Raw genomic sequence first — 26,856 nt, forward strand, 5'->3', positions numbered from 1 at the left:
TTAAAATTGAAGGGCGGAGCGCCAGTTCCTGTTACGTCCAATCAAGCTCATATTTGGGATTTGGGCTCAGTATGCCCACCGGAACAAACCCCTGAATGCTCGCCAAAAAGTCATTTTTGTTAAACTCTAATAAAGATTCTAAATTTTGAAAATTCTGAATTTCTGATATTTTGGAATTGTTGATTTCTTATTTTTTCAAATTCTTGAATTCTTAAATTCTTAAATTCTTAAATTCTTAAATTCTTAAATTCTTAAATTCTTGAATGCTGGCATTCTTGTTACCATCTTAGAAAACTTGATATAATTTGAAGTATTTTTGGAGTTATTTTTTCGGTTAGAGAAATTTTGAGAAGAAGATGTAGGAAAATTTGCTTCGATTTTTCTAAGTGACGCTTTGGTAAGATCATCGAGTATGAACTGTATCTTAAATTTAAAATCTCAAGATCGAGGATTTATTAGGATATTGATTACAATTTTAAAATTTTATTATTTTTCTTTATTTAGATTTGATTCAGTTTTTAGATCTTAATTTCTAAATGTTGAAATTTTTTATTTTATTTTTTGCCCAAATGTTTGTTTTGCCTTTCCCTCTAGTTATATTTTGGTATTTTCAGCGTTTCTTGATTCTGCCTTCTGAGATTACAAAATTGAATTTATTATGAAACTCTTTTGTATGTTTGTCGCAAAATTATTTTTCTTAAAATGACGAGGATTTTGCGCGGATTGGGGTGGCGCGGATTTTTTTTCGCTTTCTCCGTAACAACCCTGAATGGAGGAATTTGAGAGTTCAAGAATTTATAAATTATGGTCTCTTCGGAAAGTTGTTTCAACTTAAATTAAGATCCAGCATCTGAGATTTCATAGGGATTGAACAACTACATTTTACATATTTTTCCTAAACAACATTCAAGGGCATACAAGGAGGAGTTCCCGTGGTCAGATCGAGCTTAAATTTGTAATCTATTCCAAAACACCCAAATGTCTAAGTTTGATAAATAATGACTTTTTGAAAAGCTCGAGCTTTTATTTGTTTTTATTTTAATTAAATGTATTGATCGTGTGAATGATCGTCCGTAGGCTCTGGTCAAGGCAGAAAACTTTTTTTTTTAAATTTTATAGCAAAAATTTTATTTTGTATAATTATCTAAGAAGATGTTATCTTCAAATAACCAGAAAACCGTTTACTTTAAATACAAACATTGTTGAAAAAGACCTAGATCTTTTTTTTTAAACCGTAAACATGAACTTGTTTTACAGATTTTTTAATCTTTCTTAAGGTTCTGCAAAATTACATATTTATTTCGAGTTTTTGTCTCCAAAACCATTAGTTTTTTTTTAATAGAAACACAATCAGAAATAGCATCGGCCTAATTCGTTTAAAAATTCGGCAAAAGGCAACAATTTTAAAATTAAACATAACTTCTTACTTTAATTAAAATTTTCAATTGATTTTTTTTTTAACTTTAAATTTCCTTTGGGAAATGAAGTAAAATCAACTAATCGCAATTTGAAATTGCAACAATTATTAATTATTTCTAGAGTTGTTTTTTAAAAAGGTCCTATAAGCTATTGTGTTTTCTATTTTTATAAGACCTATTAAAAAACTCTAGATTTTTGGTGAAGGGAAATTTTTATGGTTGCTCATTTTGGATGTTCGATAAGAAAAAAATAATTGACAAAAGAAAAAAAAAGTTTTTAAGTTTTTGCAGAATCCATCGTTAGAAAAAAAATAAAATAAAATAGTCATTGAAGTTTTCAAATATCATGAATTTTCAATATTCAAAAAGAAAAATGCATGAAACCATAAAAACGCTCCAAACATTATGTTAGTAAAAAATAGAAAATAAAAAAAAATTGGTGGTCTGGAGAGGTCAGGGAAAAGTCAGGGAATTTTATTTTGGGATTTGGATCGACACCATGAAAGATCGAATCACCGGCGAGAAGGAAATAATCCGTTGATTTTCATTGGCAAAGCATACGTGTGTTGTTGGTTAGACTAACTGCAAAACGATGGGGGTTTCTTGAAATGGCATCACCTTGGCCCATTTTCAATCGTTTCCTGGACAAATTGGTTTGCAAATTTGTAAACCTGGCAAAAAATCATCCGGCCAACTATCATTTGAATTGCATTTCTAGAGTTTTTTTTAAAGGTCCCATAAACATACGTAAGACAATCGCTTATCGATCCTGTAAAAAAAAACTCAGGATTCATTCAATATTTCATCACCGCCATTTTGGGTAGTTCTTAAGCTTAAGCTCGATAATCAAAAATAAGACAACGAAAAAAAAAATATTTGTATGATTCGATTATCCGAAGTTTGGATTATCCGAAGTAAAATTTTGCCAAGGCTTTCGGCTAATCGAGTTTGGATTATTTAAAATTATTCCGAATTCAGACTTAGATCTAATAAATCTTTCTACAAACACTGCTTAAATTGAAAAACTAATAAATTTTAAAAACCATGTTTGAATTGAAAAAAAATGAAACTATTTAACGAACTGTTAATGATTGAAACAAAAAAAAATTCACAATAAAATAATGAAAAAAAAAAAATAAATTATTTTGAATGGATACAAAATTCATTAAAATATGTTTGTGTTCAAACATTTGTCATTAAACTTTTTTAAGAACTGCTCATGTCAAAAGTCATCGAAAAACATACTGAAACGTGAAAAAACTGCTAACTGAGAAAAACGTATTGCAAGATTGTCCCACACATAAGCTACGTGTTAAGTTTCCGCGAAAAAAACTGGATTTCCTCCTGCATTCTATGTAGTACATTTTTTTTTTATTTTTGGTTTTTTGACAGAGCAAACGATTTTGAACCTATCTGCATCAATAACTCAAAAGTGTCGAAAATGCATATGAGACATTTATGCGAATTTGGGCAGGCTGCTCATGGTTGAAAGAATGTAAAAGTTCACAAAAATATCATTTAAACTTGAAAAAATATTTTAAAAATATTTAAGTTTGAATGAATGAAAAAAAAAATCACAATTTTCCTGTAGCAAGAACAACTTATTTTGAAAGATCATAAAGTTCTTGAAATTTAAATATGCTTGCACTCAGACTAAATCTCAGAGAAAAAGAACTGATAATTTTTTGACTCATAAAAATGTTATTGAAAAATGAATAGTTATCGATTTATAATTTTTTTTTAAGGCTTGTTGTCAATTGACCTATTTTGGGTCAACTAGGCAAAGCATACAAAACAAGGAAGAAATTGTACAAATTATATTTTTTTATGTTTGGCATTTCATTACTCAAAGTTTTAATGTGTTTCATTCGATCAATCACTGCCCTGCAAAATCGAATGCTATCTCAATACTGACGATTAAAAAAGTCAAATTATCAAAAATGTTACTTTTTTTGTTTTTCAAATACATTTTTTGAATTTGTAAAACGTATTTTGTCTCAATCTGCGGAAAATATTTTTTAGTTTACAAATCTTTTAAAAAATCGTTAATTTGACAGTTTTTAATCTAGAAAATCTATTTAAAAAGTTAGTAGAATCTTCTAAATAACCAGCTGGAAAATTCTAGTCAGTTTTAAAAATTTGTTCTACTTATCTAGCCTTTTGGCTGGTTTAGCTTGTTTTTCCGCTATTTTTGCTAGTTTTTTTGTTAGTCCAGCTAGTTTTTAACTATTCCTTTAGATGTAGGGTTAATGTTATGTCGACATATCGACGCTTCTGTGCTCTCTTGTTTTAAGCTTTCTGCGGTTCCTATCTAGTTAGCGCAAGAGGGCACAGAAGCATCGATGTGTTAAAGATGCATCATTCTTAAAAAACTTAAAATAGTTTTAATAGTTAGAATGCTTTGATTGTTTGAAAAACTTAAATTAATTAAAACAATCAAAATATTTAAAATGTATTCCTGAAACATTTAAATAAATTAAAATATTCAAAATAATTTAATCATTACAAACACTTTAAAAATTTTGAGCTATTTCGAAGCTTATAACTTTTTTTTATTCCTTCTTATTTCACTTTGGATAATCGAATTACGAAAAAAAATGTTTCGTTGCCTTAGTTTTGATTGTTGAGCTTTAGTATGACCCCTAAACGGTCAATGTCCTATATTTTAATTCAAGATGGCGACCAAAATGGCGGTGATGAAATATTGAAAAAAAATCATTTATTAGGTCATGAAAACGAAACGAAACTATTGGCACTACGCCCCCCGGGGCATGGCCTTCCTCTAACGTGGGATTTCTGCTCCAGCGCCTCTGACGAGACAGGAGAAACCGGGACCGACGTTTTACTTCACCATCCGATAGAAGCTCAGTGGATAAGGCGGGAATCGAACCCGCGTCTCATAGCATCATCGGGATCGGCAGCCGAAGCCGCTACCCCTGCGCCACGAGACCCACAGGTCATCTACTATTCAAATTTGACTAAAATGGGGTCTCAAAACTCGAATGTAATGTTAAAAATAAAAACTACGAAAAACTTTTTTTTTGTTCGTGATTCGATTATCCCAAGTCCCATACAAATCTACTTCAAATAATCGAAATTTCGGATAATCGAGTCAGGACTACAAAAACAAATATTCAAAAAAAATGTTCAAATAAAAAACCGTTTTAAGATAAACAACGAGGAAGCAAAGCCTGCAGCCCATAGTTATCGCTGCTTTGAAGTTCAACCCCTCTAATTGCAAGCAATTTTCCGCCAATGCCAGCTCAAGTGCGACCACATTCTTGAGTGCGTTCGCCGAGGCGCGCGTGTTGTCGCCCAGCTGACCGCGGTGACAAAGCTGGTTCCAGAATATGACTTGTCGCGGCTAATCAGCCAGTTCAGGTTTAGTGCATGTATCAGTTTCACGCTACGAAGTACTGCTGATTTGTGGGTGGTCCATTTATGGGTGATGATTCAACTTTGTTGAAATTTTAAGTTTGAATTTCTAAGAGATGCAGATAGTTCCTCAGTCTCACACGGTAGAAAAGTACCCGGTAGAGTATCCAAAGGTAGTAAAATTGATGAATTCAGCATTGTAATTGCTTCCTTCTACAACTACTTTCCACCTTTCTCACCACCGTCCATTAGGCACAGATTACCTATTTACATACTGAACTACTTAATTTCTGTCCGAACCCGGCTGGCACGGGGTCCCACAACCAATCCGCGCCCATACGCGGTAGTAATCTACACCTAGCGCTAAGGTTTGCTTAGTCAGTCACTAGGACGGGCCTGTTCAAGCTGCTCGCCGCCGCCGAGGCTATCAAATTTCATTACAAGCTCTCTCGTAAATGAACAGCTGCCGGAAGGGAGAAAGCTGCAATCAATGGCAAAAGAGTTTTGCGCTTCAATTAAATCAATTGTTGAATGGAACGAAGGCGCAGCGATGGGGTTGGGTTGGGGGTGCTGTTTGAAGTGATTTGAAATGGTCAAATCACACCACACGAGGCAGAGGTAGCGGGCAGCAGCAGCAGCAGCTGTGGTAGAATTATCCGCACGGGTCTAACTGATAGCATTCCAGTAGGAAATTGCGCTGGGAACCGATATTTTTCGCGCGCCAAGGTGATTAAATTTCTGGGAAGGGAACCATTTGGCGGAATATTTATGATGCATCAATAATTTTGTTGGACGAAAGGCAAATGTTTTTACATTTGCTATCGATACAGAATAACAATGTTTCCTAGTCTACATCTATATGATTGGTGCCTTCCTCTAATTAGTATAGTAATTTTATTTAAAAAGGCAACACTTGGCCTTCAAATAAAATTAAGTAGTCAGATATTCATATACCACATGATGGATCTGGACTTCATTTTCATTTGAAAATTTTAAAAAGGTTTTCAAGAATGTTATTTAAGACTCAATTAACAAAATATCTTTCACTTGTTGTTGATCTTTGGAGAGTTTTACATGTGAGCTATTCTCTCAGATTTCGGTCATTCGATTTTTTTGTATTTTTTAATCAGGCTGAAACTTTTTTGGTGCCTTCGGTATGCCCAAAGAAGCCATTTTGCATCATTAGTTTGTCCATATAATTTTTCATACAAATTTGGCAGTTGTCCATACAAAAATGATGTATGAAAATTCAAAAATCGGTATCTTTTCAAAGATTTTTTTGATCGATTTGGTGTCTTCGGCAAAGTTGTAGATATGGATAAGGACTACACTGAAAAAAATGAAACATTATTGAAAAAAAAATGTGATTTTTAATTTCACTTTTTGTCGCTAAATCTTGATTTGCAAAAAAACACACTTTTCAATGTTTAATTAAATGCCAACTTTTCAGAAATTTCCAGGTTTTGCAAAAAATCTTGAACCGAGTTAGAATTTTTTGAATCAATACTGATTTTTTCAAAAAATCGAAATAACTTCATTTTTCGATGTAAAACCAAATGTTTAATCAAATAGTACTCTAGTAAAATTTTGATAGAGTGCACCGTTTTCAATTGATATCCATAGCCATTTTTTAGTATTTTTTTTTTAATAATCGCAGTTTTCATTTTTTTTTTTTGTAAATGAGTGCACGTGTTTTGCCCACTTTTGAAAAACATATTTTTAGATCAAACTAACATTTCAAACGGGCATAATATTGAATTATTGGCCCTTTTGAATGTTAGCCTGGATTAAAAAAAATTGAAAATATTGTTTTCGAAAAGATCAGAAAATTTCACGAATGTTTCAAATTTTAACATTGTAAATCGATCCTTTAGTTGCTGAGATATCGACGTTAGAAAATGGTGGGTTGTTTGGGTGAGACTTGGAAAACATCAATTTTCCTGTTTTTTCAACCTTTGCATGGCAATATCTCAGCAACTAAGGGTCGTATCAACAAAGTTCAAAATGGCAAAATATAGAGAATTTTCTCAACTTTTCAAAAAAAATTTTTTTTTCAAAAGTGGGCACTAATTTAAAAAAATGAATTACTGCGACTATTTTCACAAAAGTTACCTTCAAATGGCTATAACTTGAAAACGGTGCACTTTATAAAATTTTCGCTAAAGTACTTTTTGATTCCAAATTTGATTTTACATCGAAAATGAAGTTAAAAAATTTTGCGACCAATACTTTGATTTTTTTTAAAAATCGGTATTGATTCCAAAATTAATAACTCGTTCAAAGATTTTTTGCACAACCTGGAAATTTCTGAAAAAAATTCATTTAATGTTCCCTAAAACATATCAAAAAATAAAAAAAATAAAAATAGCGTTTTTTTCCAAATCAAGTTTTAGTGACAATAAGTTAAATTAAAAATCACCAATTTTTTTAACATGTTTAATTTTTTCCAGTGTAGTCCGTATCCATACCTACAACTTTGTCGAAGACACCAAATTGATCAAAAAAATTCTCCAAAGAATACAGATTTACTATGGACAGCTGCCAAATTTGTATGGACAAACTAATGATGCAAAACGGCTTCTTTGGGCATACCAAAAGCACCATAAAAGTTTCAGCCGGATTAAAAATTACAAAAAATAAAATTGAAAAAAAAAGATCGATTTCGTTGCGAACTGCTCAAGTGAAGAATGACATTTCAAGATAGTTCCATCGCTGACTACAATTCGCTGATACTTTTTCAAATGTCATTTTTATGATACAATCAAAAGCTTCTATGAATGAAATGACGACCTCTACAGCCCTATCAATGAAAGAGCCAATCGCATGATACCGCGGAGTTGGATGTCGCGCATCATAAAACTTCGATGCAGCGAAGAAAAGGTTATAAAAAATTAATCAACTCACCACAACTTTCTCGCGCACTGTCGTGGCTGTGGCAAAGCTTTGAACGAAGCAAAGTCTCGAAGTTTCTACTCCAAAAAAAAAAAAAAAACGCGGATAAAACTTTGACGTGGTGCCACATCTATAGGTCACCGATCGCGGGTTGGTTTCAAAGTTATTTTAAATTCCACCACTCAGCGCTCTCCAACCGCTCGCTTCCATTGATGGCTTTTGCGGTTTTCTGTGGTTTTGGTGCATTTTATTGGGTGAGGAAAAGCTTTTTCCCCCGGGCAGCGAAAGCGTGGGACGAATCACGCGACACGAGGAAATTCCATTTCTTTCAACACAATACAAACTGAACAACAACAAAATATCACAGTTTGGTCCGCTTTTCCTCCTGCACAAACAAATCGTTTTGTACAACAATACAACGGCGGCCAGCGAAGACGCGTGGTCGTCGTTAATTACAAGCTACATATTTGATGGATTATGAATTTAGATTGGCTTTTACCGGCCGGTTTACACCGCGGGGCAACCTTGACCCTGTGGCACGACGAAAGTGGGCTAGTTTTGGGCACCCAGGGCCAAAGAAATGCTGTTTCTCCAGCGAGGGAAATCCGGGCGTGTGTTTAAATTGTATGAAGCAGAGTTAAAACCAATTAGTTTTGTGAAAATATATGATCTGTTCAGGAAAAATGTTATAAATTAAAGTAGGTTTCAGATCAAAACTGCTCAAATTTGGCTGAAATTTGGCATTTAAGTTCCATGGCCAAAATAATTTGACCCGTTTTTTTTGTTTGGCGACTAGAGTGGTCCTATCCGAAATAGGGTGGTCATAAACTGAAATTTTCTAACGATTTTTGATTCAAATCATATCCCCTAAGCGGCTGAACAAATTTCAGTGCGTCACGTTTCAAAAGAAATGTGATTAGCTGAGCTTTTAATGAAAAATACTAATACCTACAGTTTAAAAACATAGCAACTGGTCAAAAAGAAAAATATGTTAACTGCCAATGAGCTGCTACTCCGTTATTGACAGATCAGCTGAAGTTAACCAATGAATCAAAAATTAGCATTGGGAGCCAACCATCGTTTACTGAAGATCCCTTCTTTATTAGTCAATAACGGCGCCCTCCCAAGAAGCCTGCAGTTAAACAAAAAGGAGGAATGTTAGTCCGATAATTGAAGTTGCAGACTCATCAAGCACATAGCTGTTGCTATATACTTCGATGTATCTGTGCTCTCTTATGCCAACTAGATAGTATAAACAGCAAGCCTAGAATAAGAGAGCCCAGAGGCATCTATTTGTTGACACCGCTTGAGACCGTTGAATCCACTAGCGTGCCCAGAAGGTGGGGCAATAAAATGGACGTTTTGAAAAATACATCATATGTGGACACCCCCTGACCAAATCAGTGCAAATTTTCTGAGGATGTTGGGGCAGTTGCCCACCCTGTGCACGCTAGTGGTTGAATCCACAGCATCACTGATTATGATTTTTTTTTTGGGTGGGTAGAATAAGGTATTTTTGATGCCTCCCAAGTTACGATGCTATGGGGACGACTTTTATAACAGACCCGTCGGTGAGCCTTCCGAGCAACGATGCTATGGGAAGGTCATTCTTATTTACACAGATTGCCCAGAGGAGTTAAACCGTCAGCGTGCCTTTTGATCAACGATGATATAGGAAGGACTTCTTTGATTATACTAAACAATTAGCAATACACTTTTTCTTCTTTTTCACACACAATGTCGCACGCAAATCGAAGAGGGGTCGGGGCAACTTTTTCCGATTTCGTGTGAGTTGGTAGAGAATTACCCATGTTTGGTAGTCTGTATGAGTTTCGTGTAAAGAGGGTTTTAAACTGAAAAGTGACAACAATTGTTATTAAAATATTGGTGTTTTAGTATACTTTAGAACGGTTGAACAAGAAAAACAATATGGTCTCGGTCTAAGACCATTTGCAATGGTGCATTTATTGACACATCAATTGACTTTTATGTTAAAAATATAACGCTTACATTAACCTTTAACAGTATTTTTTACACGCAAATGAATGTATTTCGAATAATTTCATGATTTGGTTTAATACCACATTTAACATGCTATTAAATTTGATAATATTATAAACAACCGATAAAGGTGATGTTATGATCTAGTTTAGACAAATTTCCTCAAAAAATGTGTACAAATTGTATGCCATACTGAGCAGCTCCCAGAACCGTTCCTGGGTAAATTCGAAAAACCCGAAGCAGTTCAATCCTAACGATTGCTGCGAAACAACCAACACCGTTATCATAGTCTTACGAACTGATCGATACTCGAACTTATACCCTTCGTTGTATTCCAGCTTTGTTGGCCACTTAAGATTGTACAGCGCCCTGCCGATGGAGGAATAGGCTTCGTTCAGCAGGCTCACCATTCGTGTCAGAGAAGCACATTCCAAAGCAATCAAAAGGCAGTAGTACAACGTATGAATCGAGAACAGTGTGAGAGTTTTCAACTGGGACAGATAGATCGCTCCGCTGGCTAAGTTCAGCGTTGTCGAGTAGTAAACAATGAAGAAGTGGGCGTTCAACAATGGACGTATTTTGTTTTTTTATTGTCAAAAACTCTATGTGTTGGTTGATGCATTCTCCGAGCTCCTCTTGGATGTGCTTCCAAAATAAGTCCTTTTTCTTCACGACCATTTGCTGAGAGTTTCTTGGTTCCGATTCCAACTTTCTTTGGATCTGTTGATCGGTCCTGTTTAAAATTTCGGCGAAGATTTGAGCCAATACCGTTACCTCGGTCGTCAACCCGGTTAGAATCATGTAATCAACTAGGTAGATAAGCATGGTCATCATCCCAGTTCCGATTGTGAAAAAAGTCACTGTCTTTTCGCAAAGGTATTGAACGCATGGGAAACTCTGTCTTACATCGAACGGCAATCTGTACAAATGATGTTGGGAGCTATCGAGCATTGGAATAGTTGCTACTAACATTATCACCGTTGTATTGATACAAATCACAATTTTCCGAAGTCGATAAAAAGCTGTACTGCGAATGTTAAGCGACGATTGAAGATCCCTACCGAACTTTTGTCTGTTCACATAGCGCCGAACTTCCATCAACGGTTCATAATGCCAGAGAATGAGCAGAACGCGGGAAATTATCACGACAAATCCCACCATGGCTTGCACACTGCTTAGCACGATGTCCAACTTTGCCTGTCGTTTGATGTTGATAAAACCGTTCAAAAAAATCACAATCATCGGCAACGGAATAAGCCAGCGGTAGATCTTCCACCAACGACAAACGGTGGCGTTCCGTGAGTTGAGCCGGGCTCCAGAGAGTGCCATCAGAAGATCCAGTCCGAAGAAGTGATCCGACGAATAGTCATAGTTCCTAGTCAACGAGCGATAATAAGCTTTTATCTGCGCCATGCTTCGGTCCCAGAACCTACGTGCCGACTGTATCGAACTCATTGGTGCAAATGAAAAGACGTTGTTTTACGTTCGACTTCAAAAGTACCAATGACAAACTTTGCGTCACTGTCGTCAGCGGAAAGGCCTTTTTTTAAAAAAAAAAGGAATGAAAATAGCTGTACGAGTTTTCCAATAGTTCAACCAGAAAACGCGCAATAGAAATGTCTTTTGCCTTGTCAAAACAAGATGCAACGTTTCCCACCAAAATGTACACCCTTCGTACACGTCAGCATATAATTACAGGAAAGTACACTTCAAAGATCAAAGATCAAAAAACTGGTATCGGTTCAGAGTAATGTGGCACATTTTTTTTAAAATTTCACAGCACCGAAGTTTTTTGAGGCATCGTGGACTGACTTGATCAGCACAACCGAGCTGCCATGAGAAAAGGAAACACTGTAAGACCTATAATTTCGAATTTACATTAGAATACATTGGAACATCACAAACGTCATAGTGGCCAGGCCTACTGCGCCAATTTTACCGCAGAGATGATTCGTTGAATTGGGTTGAGTTTGAGCACGGAGTGTTCAAACAACTACACAGTTCTGAATCTATAGGGGAGGAGGGAACGTGGGGACACACCACTATACGCTTCGAATTTTTATTTTAGGCAAATAATCGTTGGAAGCATCATGCTAAAAAGTTTGGGTACTCCGAACCCTACACAGAAAAAAAAAAATCATGGTAATATTACATCTGGAAAGGGGTACATATTTTATGTCAGAAAAATGTGTAATTTAACCTCTGAAAATGTGTAATTTCACCACTTTTCTGTTGTAATGTCGCTTTTACAGTCTAAATTGAGGTAAAATTACATCGTAAAAGAGGTAATATTCAACCTTCCAAAATTACACCTACCAAATTTACACAATTTTTAACTGTGTGTGAGATAAGACATTGTATTTCCACGAATGCCCTGAATACAGTTTTTTTCGAATTCGTCATTTTTTCGTTTCTGCGCGTGGCGAGTCGAAAAATCAAGTACCGTAAACCGAGGTGAAATTGATAGGATTTTAATTTATTTTTGGAATATTTTCCAATTGGTAATGGTTTTCTCAAGACTATTTTTAAAACATGTACTAGAGTAGGCCACACATGGTCCATGCACTATTTTTGAAAAAAAAAGTTTGTTCAATAATGTTTAAGAAAATAGTTTCGTTGAAAATTCTTATTCAGAATACCGAAATGGGGGTGACATTGGGTCTGGGGGATGAGATTGGATCAAAGTGATTTTTTACGGATTTTACCATTTCTCAGATTCTTCTCAATGAAACTGAATTCTGTTAAAAGGGTTGTGTAGGGGACATCTTAAGATGACTTCGCTGAAAAAATCTCGTTCCTAGAACAAATCCTGTTATTTTGGCAGCTATCTAAAGGTGAGGTACGTTTTTGACCTCTCAAAAAATCATTTTTCTTATATTTTTGTTGGAATTGCTCGGAATTGTTTGCAAATATCTACTTCAAACATTGTAGCATGTTAATACGATTCCCTCTAACAAAAAACACTGTTGGATGACTTGTTTTTACCATATCGTTGTGTTTCATTTGACCCAATGTCACCCCCTGTAAGGGGTGAGATTGGGTCAATTTTTGAACTATTGGCAACTAAGGTAGTGTTCATCAAAATCTACCATATTTTGGGAAAATGATAGTTAACTATCTAAGAACAAATCTACGTTGAAAGATTTTCGATGTTATTTAAATTGTTTTTGTTACTAAGAAATTACGAGAGGTGTATCGTTTTTTGACCCATAGTCACCTCCACTGACGGTACTCATAGTTTTTGTTGTTAAAATCAGGTTGAAGGTGTTCAAATTTTATTTTTATGTTTTTATTTTATGTACCATCTCTAAAGTTGCTGATATAGTTAAAAAAAACAATGTTTATATTTAGTTACATAAGTTTGTAAGCTTTTTAACAAAATACATAGAAAAAATTTGGGTAAAATTGTAAAAAAGTCAGAATTTGCCGGAAATTTGTTAAAAAAAGTTTTATTTATAAAATTACCGATTCATATTGCATTTTGAACTGAACACACATTTCATATGAAATTTGTTCTACTGAAAATACCTTCAAATTTGAAAAAAAATATTTAAGGGGTTTCATTATGTAAATCGACAAAAAAGTCATAGGTTGGTGTGAGCACACACTTAAGTTTATTTAAAATCTGTTTTCAGGGCATTAAAATATACATTTTCATCTATCATCAAAAAAATTTGAAGACATTTGGTTGTATCATTGCCGAGATATAGCTATTGCCTTGCCCAAATCGACTCACTTTTTTCATGAAGACTCATTAAACCGGTCCTGTGTGCATCGGTCCAAAGGCCGATTTGGGGTTTTCATTAAAAAAATCATCAGTTTTTGATTTTTTATTGTTTTTAAAGCAAAATTTCAAAATCGGGCACACGGACTATGTCTTGAGAGTCTTCACCCAAAATGTTAGCCAATTTGGTCTATCCCATCACGAGATATCGTGGCACCCGTAAATCATCTCGGTGTTTCGAGAAAAACGCTCATAAGTTTGACAGTCCGCTTTGCGCACGGCAAAATGTTGAGCTTAAAATCGTCTCTAACTCAGTTTAATCATGTAATATCTTCATGAAACTTTCAGGAGTGATTTAAAATCATCTTTTAGTGGATTTAATAAATCTTCTGTAATGTAAAATTTTGTGATTTTTTACGTGTATGTAACCCCTTAATTATGTTTCAAAAACACAACATTTTTATTATTCACTAACTTCGTTTACCTTCTCTTAGTGGAAAATTGTCTGAAGAATCCGAAAATGCATTTTTTATACGTTATATTTAATTATTCTGATATAGGCTCTTTGGTCTCGAGACCTTCAACAGCATTTTATGACTTTTCCAAATGTCAGGCAAGATTTTTGAATTTTTCATTTTTTTTCCTTAATTTTCAAATGCCCTTTCATTTGTGTTCAATACAAATGGCGCGGAGTTATGTTTTTTATGTGTTTTTGTGCGAAACTCGCATGTGTGCTTGTGATATGTCCGATCTCCTACAAACAACAAAAAGAAAACCATTTTTTGATTGAAACATTCTGGATCAAGGTTTGAAAGTTTTTTTCTTCTAAAACAAACATGGCCGCCAAATGAACGATCGGGAATCGGGAATTCAGAGCTCTAGCTGAAAACTAGAGAAAATTCCCTTTGTTTTTGTTTTTGTTTCTAAGTGTAAACTACAGATATCCTTACGACATTTTGGAACCTAGACCGAGATAAACCGAGAACACCTGTTCAACTGGGTTAGTATTCCAGCCAACATCGATTAGCATAATGCCTCTGCCTCTGGCTTTCCTCTTCCACTCACTATTAGCAGAACTTTGCTTAGTGCGACCCATAAACCATTTTTTCTTCTTTTCCACCTAAAGAACAAAAATTTCTACGATTTTTATGTTGCTAATGACGGCAGTGCACCAGCAAATCTTTGGAAACTTTCCTTTCAGTCGTCATTCGTCCCACAGTTCCATTAAATATTCATCACTTTGGTGGGACACTGCTGGTCGGTTTTTTTCCGAAGAATTTCGCTCAGTTAACCCTTAAAGTAGGTAACAGTTTTTTCTTGGAGATAGAAGATAATAAAATTATTTAATTATGGGTATAAAAATAACCAATTAAATGTTTAAAGTCAATAAATTTTATTAAAAAAATAAAAAAAACTGTTGAGGGTTATCACCCAAGTGAGAAAATAAAATCAGTGACCAGGCAAGTTCAAGTTCCACTACACACCGGATGGTGGTGCATTGCATGTCACTCTACTCACTGGAACACCGTGTGACACCCGCCGCAGTGCCGTGAAGGACCGTGAGGACAGGTCACGTCACAAGAAAAGTAGTTCCACCCCCCGCTGCTAACTCTCCTTTTTCTCTCTCGCTCCTGAATAATTGATGTTTATTTTCACAAATTGCCCCAATCATTTATTGATGGGTGGGAAAGGGTGGAAAGAGGGGGCGTGGTCAATTATGTTGTTTGGGTTTGGTTCTGGAAGGCGAGACGAGGGCGGGGTGTAGAACGACATCAAGGAATAAACAGTAATCGGTGTGTAATCAGCGTGGCCGCCACGGAGCACGTGAAATTATGACTAATGATCGGAACCGGATTGATTTGACCATCGGGCACAACATTACGGGGTGTGTACGCACCGGAGGTCACGTGGGAACAAGTGGCCAAGGGTGTAATGGTTTGGGTGAACACTTTCGACAAGGTTTACTTTGGGGACTGCCACACCGCAGATTAAATCGGCCGTACTTTGTTTTGTTTACCTTGGTGGCCTTGGGTGAAGGCTGCCTCGCCGAAACTGGGTTAGAAGTGTGTTTTGTTTGAGTAAGGTCATGCCGTTTTGGGTTAAACATTCATGAAGTTTTGTGTTTGCGGTTGGGGTTTTGGGTCTAAACTGGGGATGATTCAGCTGTTGCTGCTTTGTGCAACTTAGCGTGAATCATCAATGAGGACGAAATTAGAGCAATTTGAATATCAAATACCATGGTGTCGATTACTGAAAAAAACAGGGGAAATTTTAAGCCTGAATTTTGATTACCTTTACTGCCGTACTATGCATCATTGTCCCATGTCAGTTTTGGACGATTTTGACTTTATGAAATTTAATTCATTCCAAGTGTAGGTGTCGTCTCCACGCTATAAGTACAAACAACACACCAAACCAATCCTGCTCCGGTGGAATCGCTGGGGGCGGTTGGACTCGCAATCCAAAGGTCGTCAGCTCGAACCCTGGAGTGGGAGGTTCCTTGGAGTAAAAATAGGTTTGGGTGCTCTCCCCATTCAATTTCTTGGAATCCTAGGTTCGAGCAGAAACTTGCAATAGGGACCACAAAAGACCCGGGGGTCGTGAAAGTGGATGGTTTGACTGATTTTGATTTTGGAACAAACAGACTTGGTGTTGTTTTGACAGTTTTTTTTCGAATAAAGTTTTCTTTTTATAAAGTGGTTACATGGGGCAATTTTAAGTAGAACGTCAGTTAAGTACGTGGATAGTCCCATCTACTCTTAGCAATGACTGCCAAGTTTTAACGAAAATTTTTATCACTTTTTAAAAGGATGTGATTTTATTTATTCATTGAAATTACCCAGAGTGGAAAAAGGTCGAAAGTCAAAATTTTAGGTCTTCTGCCAAATTCCATGAAAATTTTAAATTTCCAATCAGCAAATTCAAGCAAAGCAATTCCCCACGAAAAGAGCATGATTCGAAAAAAAAAGTTCTCCGATCGAGCTCTAAACTTTGGTTGAAATAATTAGACCCGTATTTTTATTTTGTTTGGCCATTAGGGTGACCTACGCCGTATTAGGGTGGTTCGAAAAATTGTCATTTTTGTAGATTTTAGCAAAAACCACATTTTTTCAAAGAACATAACTCCGCACCATAATCGATTTTAGCCTTATTGGACGCAAACGAAAGGGTATTAGAGAGGCTTTTAAGGAAAAATAATTAGTTGTTTCAAATATAATAAAAAAAAAAATTTCCAATTTTTGTCATTTTTCCGTTTCTGTGCGTAGCTCGTCGAAAAACTCAGTTTTTATTTTCAAAAATCTTATCTCAGAATATTGAAAACATAACTTCACCGTTTTTTGATATGTTATGAAAAATTTACCGAGGAATCCGATAAAAATATTTTCAGACATAGGCTGTTTTGTCCAGATACCTTCAAAACAGCATTTTAAGTATTTATTTCATTATATTTGAAACTTTTAATTATTTTTCCTCAAAAACCTATCTAATACCCTTGCGTTTGCGTCCAAGACGGCTAACATCGGTTGAAATGGTGCGCAATTATGATTTTTGGAAATATGTGTTTTTTGCGAAAATTGGCGAAAATGGCCTTTTTCGGACCACTCTAATACGGCTTAGGTCACCGTAATAGCCAAACAAAAAAAAAATACAGGTCTAATTATTTTGACCAAGGAACCCCCAAAAAATCGATCGGAGAACTTTTTTTCGTAGGGAATTGCCGCTGTTAGATTTTATGTAAATTTATTTACATGCAACTTGCATTAAAATTCACATATTTTATCATAATACCTTTTGAAGCATTACTCATCGTTTCTATCAACAGTTTTATAAAAAAAAAGTTTTTTTTATAAACTGAAAATCAGCTAATTGGATGGATTTTGGTGCGAGTGCCTAACCTGCTTAACATACGAGAATTTTCCCCATTAATTTACGTTTTTTTTCTCCAAATTTAAAACGTTTTGCACTATGAACATTAGTTATCACATTTAAATAACTTAACAACGTTTTTTGGAGAAAGTTTTTCAAATTTGCATGAAAATTTTTGTTTGAAATATTTTTTTTCTTTTCTTACAAAAGAAAGGTTTAAGGTTTGCTTTTGGAAAAACACTTTTCTAATAAATCTTAAAAAATTCGCCCCAGAAAAAATCCTATTACTAATTTGAAGGTTTTGATGCGCTTTTTCGATTGAATTTTGGCCCGAAACCCGGAACTCAAAGGCTGATTTTTGAGAGCTCTTATTCTGAAATACTTGTGCGATGTCTGTATCCGCTCTTAAAAATTTGTGTCTTCCAGCACTGGAAAACCACTCGTAAAACCCACAAATTTTATATTTCAGATTTGTAGCCGTGGGGTCGGAGACGAACATTTTATTTTTCGATTCAAAATTTTCGACCAGTAAATGTGGTCAAAGACATTTATAGAGGTATTTTTTGGACTATTAAATTAAAAGAATTCAGTTTCAAACAGCCATTCGAAAACATGCACCATAAACTGCTTGGGCCCAAAATTTGAAGCTTTTCCCAAATTTATTTCCAGAGATATAGCCATTTTCGTGTTTTACGTCTTATTTTTACCCTATTTTTTCCTATTAAATTTTTGATTTTATAGAAAATCATATACTGAACATCAAATTTAAAGTCCCAGCCCATTCTCGATCGAAAGCATTTGGTATGAATTATATTCGAGTAAGTTTTGGTATTGATCAGACGGTTGGTTCAAACGTAAGAGCTGTGTGAGTTTTCTTTATATAAAGTGTAAATTTCTTTAAAAAAAAAGGTTATCAATTTCACTCGAATTTATCTTTCCAACTGAATGTTTACGACTCGATCAAACTTGTCAACAAATTTTACATCGATCGGATTCCGCACTTGATTTGAGAGCGGCTGACTTTTTGTCCCGGCTCGTTCTCGTTCGAAAAGTCGTCAAGTCGAAGCATAAACGCCAGCACATTTACGCTTGCGCGTTTTACGTTGCGCGTGAAAGTGTGCTTTCTGGCTTCTCATAATAGATCGACAAAGTGCAATATCGATTAATATTTTTTTAAGTTAATCATAGACTAACATTAAAGACTGAGTACCCTTAATTTTTTTCTAATAATGTCAATCCAATATGTTTTTCTTAAATAAATAAAATTATATTGTGACCCATACTGCCCATGTTCGCATAAATGTCCCATATGCAAAAACAGAAAGCTGAGAAAAACGCTACGTGTACAGTTTTCGCGAAAAAAGTGGATTTCCTCCTCCTTTCCTATAACTGGATGTTATAGGCTTTTCTGAAAGATCACACGATTTTGAACAAAACTTCATCAATAACTCAAAAAGGATGAAAATGCATATGGGACATTTGTGCGATCAGGGACAGCATAATGTGTCTCTGAAATTAAAAAAAAATGGCATTCGAGGTTTAGCCTTAAAAGATTCGAAGCCTTAGGTCAAATTGTGGTATCATTATGTTTCTGAAAAAATAATTGCACCAATCTATTTGTCGGAGTTTCATCATTTTGTAAGAAAGGCTCTATTTCACCTCTGGTAATATTAAATCGGGTTTTTATGTTCAAATACATTCAAGAGTTGTGTTTTGAAACATCTATTGAATGTTTTTTTTTATTTCGGCGCGAATAAAAAAATATTTTAAAGTTTTTGCACGATTTTTCCAATACGAGCAATTCTCCACGGAATCGGCCGTTTTACTTATTTTAAATATTTTTTTATGTTGTATGATTGATATCTTTTGGGGGGCTTCCCTCTGATTGAACCCACGGGATTGAATCTCGTCTGAAAAACCTGTATCATTTTCTCATTCGGAACAGTGGCGCCACGTGGTGGTAGCTGTCCTGTGTACTTATCCATGGCCAATCCAAGGAACCAGAAGGCGACAACAGAAATGTCCATCCAAAATGGGTGCTGCAAAAAAACTTATTATTTTTAACAAATTTTCGAACAAATCAGCAACGAATTACAGTCATCCCACATATTCGGAACGGTTTACAGATAGGCCGATGGTTGAAAAATCATACAAAATCGATAGTCGAACATAATGTTTTGCTTTTTCCTTCATGTGGAAGCTTTTCTTGAGATCTTTCGATTAATGTATAGACCGGCTGTAGTTTTTTACGTTTTATAGCATATTTTAAAGAAAAACATTGACCCATGAAAACCACAAATTCGGAACACTTTTTTCTTACGGATGTAAACAAACCTTGGTTCTCTCCAGCAATACAGATTTTTAACAAAATAATGACTTCACACACTGAAATCAATGGAACTCATGCTTAGTGATGTTTTATACATGGTCTGATGACTTTTTTGTGGAAATATCAGTTAAATTCAGGTGTTCCACAATTGTGGGAGGCACAATAACATCCCACAATTATGAAACAGGCAATTTGGAGGCAGTGTTTTGCTGCTCTGGATAAAATTGTCTTGAAATGAAGTTTTTGTCTAAAATGTACTACTTTTACTAATGAAATAGCAAGAGAATGTCCAAATAAAGGTCCTAAAAATGGTAAAGTTGACGGAAAAGCTGCATTTGGCATGCTATTGACAAATTATCTCGAAAGTGTTCCGAATTTGTGGGTGTTCCGAATATGTGGGATGACTGTACAAGTTTGACAGTCGATCTACACTTGAAAGCTGGTTTTGCTATTTGTTTTTGCAAAACCGCATATTTTTAACGAAAGTGTCAAAAATATTCGTAATCACCTTTTGCCTATTGGTGGAGCTTTGTGTTATTATGTGTGTGGTCTATGTTTGCGGACGTGCACGCAGAACACAGAACAGTGAGAACTAGCGAAAATGATTCACTTTCTTCTGATACAAGTCGCCATATTGAAATTGCTTGAAGCTTCATACCCGTGCTCTAATAAACCTTGTTGATGTTTTCGGCAAAGTTGTAGGTTTGAATTTAGACTGCACCGAAAAAAACATAAAAACGGATTTTTTCAATTATCTTTTTGTCACTCAAATTTTTCAGAAAATCACCGAAAATTTTACACATTTACATTTTTTTTCATGTGTTTGGGGAACATAAAATGGCATCTTTTCAGAAAATAACAGAGTGGCCAAATAATGTTTGACCAAGTAATTATTTAAAAAATGTTCTAAAAAATCGAAAACAATATTAAATAATGCAAACATAAAAATTAAAACTGATTTTTTTTTTGATAATCGATATCTCGGGAACTAATGGTTTGATTTTCAACTTTATAACTGAAGCAATCGTGAATCTTTACGCAGTGCCGAATGGTATTTCTACAAAGTTTGAATGGAATAGTCTTGGAATTTCCAATCGAAACTGTTACAAGATTTCTACTGATTTGATTTCAAACGATACCAAAGCTGTACTCTTGCCAATCGCCGCCGGCACGTACTCGAACTATTGACATTTTACATCGTTGCTCTTTATTAACGCTCATTTACTTTAAATTCATTCTGCGCGTTCTCATAACTCATATTGCATTTGAAAGTGCGCGCCGCGAAACGTAATCCACACACACCCTCCACACTCTTATAAAGTGATCGTGGACACGCGCTCGCACTGGCATAAACTGTATTTTAAATTCAAAAGGAAGCAAAAGACGCACGTGGACTGAATAAATACATTCGCGCTGACCGCTCCGTGAACTTTTACCCGCATTTATTAATTCATTGCCCACCTTTTTTTCTCTCCTCTTTTTCCAAACAGTGAATCCGAGCGCTACAAGAAGGTCCTGTGGCAAGATGTGCGCGTGGGAGACCTGGTCCATCTGTCCAACAACGAAACCGTCCCGGCGGACATCCTGCTGCTCAAGTCGAGCGACCCGCACGGCGTGTGCTACATCGACACGTGCGACCTGGACGGGGAGACGAACCTCAAGCGGCGGCAGGTTATCCGCGGGTTCGCCGAGAAGCAGCACTCGTTCGTGCAGAGCAAGTTCACGAGCCGGGTCGAGGTGGACGCCCCGTCCACCAAGATCTACCGCTTTCACGGCGCTGTGATACATCCGTCCGGCGAGCGCGTCCCGGTTTCAACGGAGAGTTTGCTGCTGCGCGAAAGTCGACTGAAGGTGGGTGCAATCGTTGTCAATTGATTTGATTCGCTTTGAATTAATCACTGATTGGTCTTGATTGGGTTTGATTTTGTTTTTGTTTTCTAGAACACGGACTATGCCGAGGGGATCGTTGTGTACGCCGGGCACGAAACGAAGGCGATGCTGAACAACAGTGGACCCCGGTACAAGCGGTCCCAGATCGAGCAGCAGATGAATATCGATGTCATATGGTAAGCGATTGGTAGAATGCGAAAATGGATGATTTATTAAAGCAACGCAATTTTCGTAGGTGCGTCATCATACTCATCATCCTGTGCGTGATCGGTGCGATTGGGTGCAAGATGTGGCTGTCCTCGTTCGTGGATAAGGTCCCCGACGACAAGTACAATAAGACCTTCCGAATTCCGTACCTCCCGTTCGAGATTGATCCGGACTACGAGGGTCTGCTGGCGTTCTGGACGTTTGTGATAATTTTACAGATTATGATTCCACTTTCTTTGTACGTGACGATTGAGTTGTGCAAGATCATGCAGGTGTACCACATCCACAACAGTTTGGATTTGTACGATCCGCAGACGAACAAGCGTACCGAGTGTCGGGCGATGAACATTACGGAGGAGTTGGGTCAGGTTAGGTACATATTTTCGGACAAAACGGGCACGCTGACGGAGAACCGTATGATCTTCCGGCGGTGTACGATCGTGGGGGTGGACTACAACCATCCGGAAACGGAGGAGGAGAAAGAACTGACCAAAATGGGAGGTGTCGTGCCGAACCTTCAGCCAAATATTAGCTTAGTAGAGAATTTAAACCAGACCACCGACGCGGGCAGGTTGACCGGCAGTGCCCAACAGATCCAGGAGTTTTTCCTGGTGTTGGCGATCTGCAACACGGTGGTGGTCAGTGCCACACCCCACAAGGACCACATGAACGCGAGCGGAGTGATCGAACTGAACGACAGTGACACGAGCGTCACGCTGGTGCGGCCGGTGATCGCCGAAGGAATTGCCAACGGCGTTGATCCGGCGAGCGATCGGTACGCCCGATTGACAGAGTCACGATCGATCACCCCCTCCCCACCGCCAAATGCACCCTCGTCACTGCCGTTGAAGCAAACCCATGTGCCATCGCTGTCGCCGATCAGCAGCTCAGCGGAAACGTCACCCATGTCGGAGAGTCCGCCAATGAAACTGAAGGCGATCACGCCAACGGCCCGCGTCAAGTCGCTGGTAGCAAAGCTGCCCAAGGGCCCGTTCAAGGGTAGTAATAAGAACAAGTTCAACATGAATAGCGTTAAGTTCCAAAAGTCCCTGTCGCAGGGATCGACACCAAGTGATCGCCGCCCAATCTTCGAAGCGGAAAGCCCCGACGAGCTGGCGCTGGTCAACGCGGCGTACAGCTACGACTGCTGTCTAATCAACCGAAGTCCAAACCACGTACTGGTGAACGTCCCGGGTGATGGCGTGATCGAGTACGAAGTGCTCAAGATCCTCCCGTTCGACTCGAACCGCAAGTGCATGTCGGTGGTGGTCCGCAAAACCGGCACCCAGGACGTCGTCCTCTACACCAAAGGCGCCGACAGTTCCATTATGTCTAGTCTAGCACCGTGTGCGCCCAACTCCGAGGAGTACCGACTTCGCGAGCAAACCCAACACCAGCTGAACCTCTACGCCCGGCAAGGCCTCCGCGTCCTGGTCATGGCCAAACGACACCTCGACGCCACCGACTTCTCCGAGTGGTACAGCAAACACCAGGAGTGCGAACTCAGCATGGAAAACCGCGAAAAGAAGATCCGAGAATCGTTCAGCCTACTCGAACGCAACCTCACCCTGCTCGGAACCACCGGCATCGAGGACCGCCTCCAAGAGGGAGTCCCCGAAGCGATCGCCTCCCTCATCCAGTCCGGCATCGTGATATGGGTCCTGACCGGGGACAAAACCGAAACCGCCATCAACGTGGCCTACTCGGCGCGTCTCTTCAACCCCCAGATGGACATCCTCCGGCTGACGGCGCGATCGCGCGATTCCGCCGAAGCGTGCATCAACTTCTACCTGAACGAGATCGAGAAGCAGCTGAACGACGTAGACTTTAGCATCCGGAGTGATCGCGAGAAGGGCCGCGCGCTGGTCGTCGACGGCAAGACGCTCACGTTCATCCTCGATCTGCGGTCGAACCTGACGAAGCCGTTCCTCCAGCTGACCAAGTACTGCTCGTCGGTGCTGTGCTGCCGGGCGACCCCCCTTCAGAAGGCGTTCCTAGTGAAGGTGGTCAAGGAGGAGCTGCGGATGAGCACGCTGGCGATCGGGGACGGGGCGAACGACGTGTCGATGATTCAGGTGAGTCTGCTGAACTCCGTCGAAAAAAATACATTTTTGATGCTGAACTTCTTCACTACAGATGGCGGACGTAGGCGTTGGTATCTGCGGTCAGGAGGGTATGCAAGCGGTGATGGCGTCCGACTTTACGATCGCCAAGTTTAAGATTCTGGAGAAGTTGCTGCTGGTGCACGGCCACTGGAACTACGATCGGTTGGCGCGAATGATCATCTACTTCTTCTACAAAAATGCCGTAAGTTATTCATATGTCAAGTTGAGCTTCTCATGGTATCGAACCAAAACATTCGTTCAACAAGTTAGTCTGGGTGGTCCAAAAAACAGTAGTCGAAAAAGCCAACATCAGAAATGCAAGTTAGGATAAAATAGCAAGTCAGCAAAAAGCAGTCAGAACAAAGAAACACCTCGAAATATTATGAAAAAAACGTTACTTAATCCTGGTGCCTTCCTCTCATTTATAGAGTGATTCCACCCCCCTAAAGTGTCCACATAATTTATGGATCGCCCCTAACGTGATCGCAGCACCTAAGAGGTCCTAATAAAAATAAGTGATGAGTAAAAAACTGACTACCTACAGATTTTTTGTCAAGATTATACATACACCGCCTTTAGGAAAATGGCATCCCTCTACACGGCTTTTTGGTGGCGAAATGGGTTGAGGTTATGTAAATTCAGACCATTTTTTAATTGCTTGTAAGTTTAGATAGGTAAGTCAGATCTAGCAAACTCTTAATCCACAAGAAAGGTCATTTCAGAACCTTTCTAAAAATATATAATCTGGCAGGTTTTCATGCAAAACCACCTTTTTTGCAAATCGTGAAATTTATATGCAGCAGTTTTTAAGCATAACTTTTGGTGTGCTTTACTAAATCTTATAAATGTCAATAGGGACTTATGGGAACCCAAGACGAATCGAATAAGGCCAATACGGTCAAAATCGTCCCAGACAGTAACGAGATATTCCAGTGACATTGATTCGGTACACATGTCTGCATACAGCCAAACACACAGACATTTGCTCAGCTGGTGATTTTGAGTCGATATGTACAAATGAGGTCTAACTAAAAAGTTCATTTTTCAAGTGATTTTATAGCCTTTCCTCAGTAAGGTGAGGAAGGCAAAAAATATGAAGACAGTTCGAGGCTACGGAATACCAACTCAAAGAAACTCCAAAAGGAAGAAGTAAAGTACAGAATAGCAAGTTACGGAACAGTAAGTTAGGGAAACCAAATGTCAATAATAAGATTTAATTTAGTTTAAGTTTTTTTAGTTTTTAATTCCTCATTTAGATTTTTTAATAATAACATTTTCGATAGTCTAGATTCTATTTTTTATTCTTTCTATTACAGTATTTTAAAAAAAATAATTTTTCAATTTTTGTGTTTTTGATTTTTTGAATTTTTAGAATCAGAAGTTTAGCTTTTTAGTTTGAACATCAATTCAAAATTTTCAAAATTCTGAAATCACGAAAATAATAAAAACGAAATTATAAAAATTAAATAAAATAATGGTTCCAAAATCCTAAGTCAAAAAATTATAAATTCAATAATCTAAAATTTATTGGATTTTTTTTTAATTTGAACATTTTAAAATTTTTAGAAATGATGAAAATCTATGAGTTTAAAATTTCTAAAAATTCAAAATTCTGAAATTCAAAAGTTTTAAAATAAAGTTATGATTTCAAAAACTTAAAAAAATTCCACAATTTTTCATACGTTTTTTTTAATTATATTTTTCATTTTTTGAAATTAAAATGAAAAATACAATAATTGAATTGTATTTTTCATTTTAATTTTGAGTTTTTTGTATATTTGTTATTTTGAATTTCTTAATTTTTTAAATCAATAATTTTACTTTTTGGTTTGAACATCAATTCGAAATTTTCAAAATTCTAGAATTACTAAAATAATAATAACGAAAAAAGAAATAAAAGATTAAAAAAAATCAAAATTAGGAAAACTAAAATTTTAAAAAAATTGAATCTGATATTTTAAAAGTTTAAACATTTTAAAAATTTAATAATTAGGAAAAAAAGAATTTAAAAATTCTTAAATTCTGAAATTTTAAAATTAGGTTAATATTTTGAAAAATGTTTTTTTTTAATTTTTAATCTTTCAATTATTGTATTTTTAAAAGTCTTAATTTTTGAATTTTTTTTTTTAATCTAATCTAATCTAATCTAACACAAACGCAGCCAGTCCGATGAAAGCATGCTGGAAAGTCTTGTGATTAGATTACGTCCTAAGCACTTTTCTTGTCATTATTAATAATTACAGTACATCCGAGAACACCCGAAAATGTATTGCAAAAATTAAAGCGGCCAGCCCTACTACGTTGTGTTTATCGCAGAGAGGATTCTGAGAACGGATCACATTTCACAGAATCTACAGGGGAGGAAGGATGCGTGGACATACCGTACCAAACGCTCCTGTTTACAGTTTCATATGTGTTTTGTATGATGTGTTTAGTGTAAAATACAGTGTGGTTATATAATCAAATAAATATAATAATGCAATATAATGATCATTTAATAAAATCCCTTCACCTATATATAATAACCACGCACCCAAGCACACAAACAGCGACACAAAAGAAATGAAAATGAGCATGCAAAAACAAGACAGCGCGTCCCCGTGGTCAGCGCACTAATGATGCCATTATTTAATTATAACAACCACTCACCCAAGCACACAAACAGCGGCACAAAAGAAATGAAAATGAGCATGCAAAAACAAGACAGCGCGTCCCCGTGGTCAGCGCACTAATCTAAAAAATAAAGAATTAAAAAAAAAATAAAGAATTAAAACTAAGAATAAAAAAAACAAAAAAAAAACTAAAAAAACAAAAAAAAAAAACAAAAAAAAACAAAAAAAAAACAAAAAAAAAACAAAAAAACAAAAAAAAACAAAAAAAAACAAAAAAAACAAAATTTAAATATTCTGAAATTCAAAACAAAAAAATTAATCCCGCATTTGTATTTTTTGTTATATTCGTAATATTGGCTTTTTGAGTTTTTGATTTTTTTGAATGATAAATTTCGGAATTTTTGAAAGCAAGCGTCGAATAAATATCGATATTTTC

The 26,856-nt window shown here is 36.7% G+C and overlaps 1 protein-coding gene across 3 annotated transcripts in view; it reads left to right on the forward strand.

The window, feature by feature from the left end:
- Positions 1-26,856, forward strand: part of LOC120425849 (phospholipid-transporting ATPase VD) — a 135,233-nt gene that overhangs the window by 99,420 nt on the left and 8,957 nt on the right. For all 3 annotated transcript variants that reach the window (XM_039590468.2, XM_039590470.2, XM_039590471.2), the window contains exons 3-6: positions 21,097-21,457; positions 21,548-21,672; positions 21,732-23,778; positions 23,840-24,010. In XM_039590468.2, coding sequence (XP_039446402.1) covers positions 21,097-21,457; positions 21,548-21,672; positions 21,732-23,778; positions 23,840-24,010 — 2,704 coding nt within the window. The remainder of the gene's footprint in view (positions 1-21,096; positions 21,458-21,547; positions 21,673-21,731; positions 23,779-23,839; positions 24,011-26,856) is intronic.

Source organism: Culex pipiens, chromosome 2 (genome assembly GCF_016801865.2).
Source record: "Culex pipiens pallens isolate TS chromosome 2, TS_CPP_V2, whole genome shotgun sequence".
NCBI classification, from domain to species: Eukaryota; Metazoa; Arthropoda; class Insecta; order Diptera; family Culicidae; genus Culex; species Culex pipiens.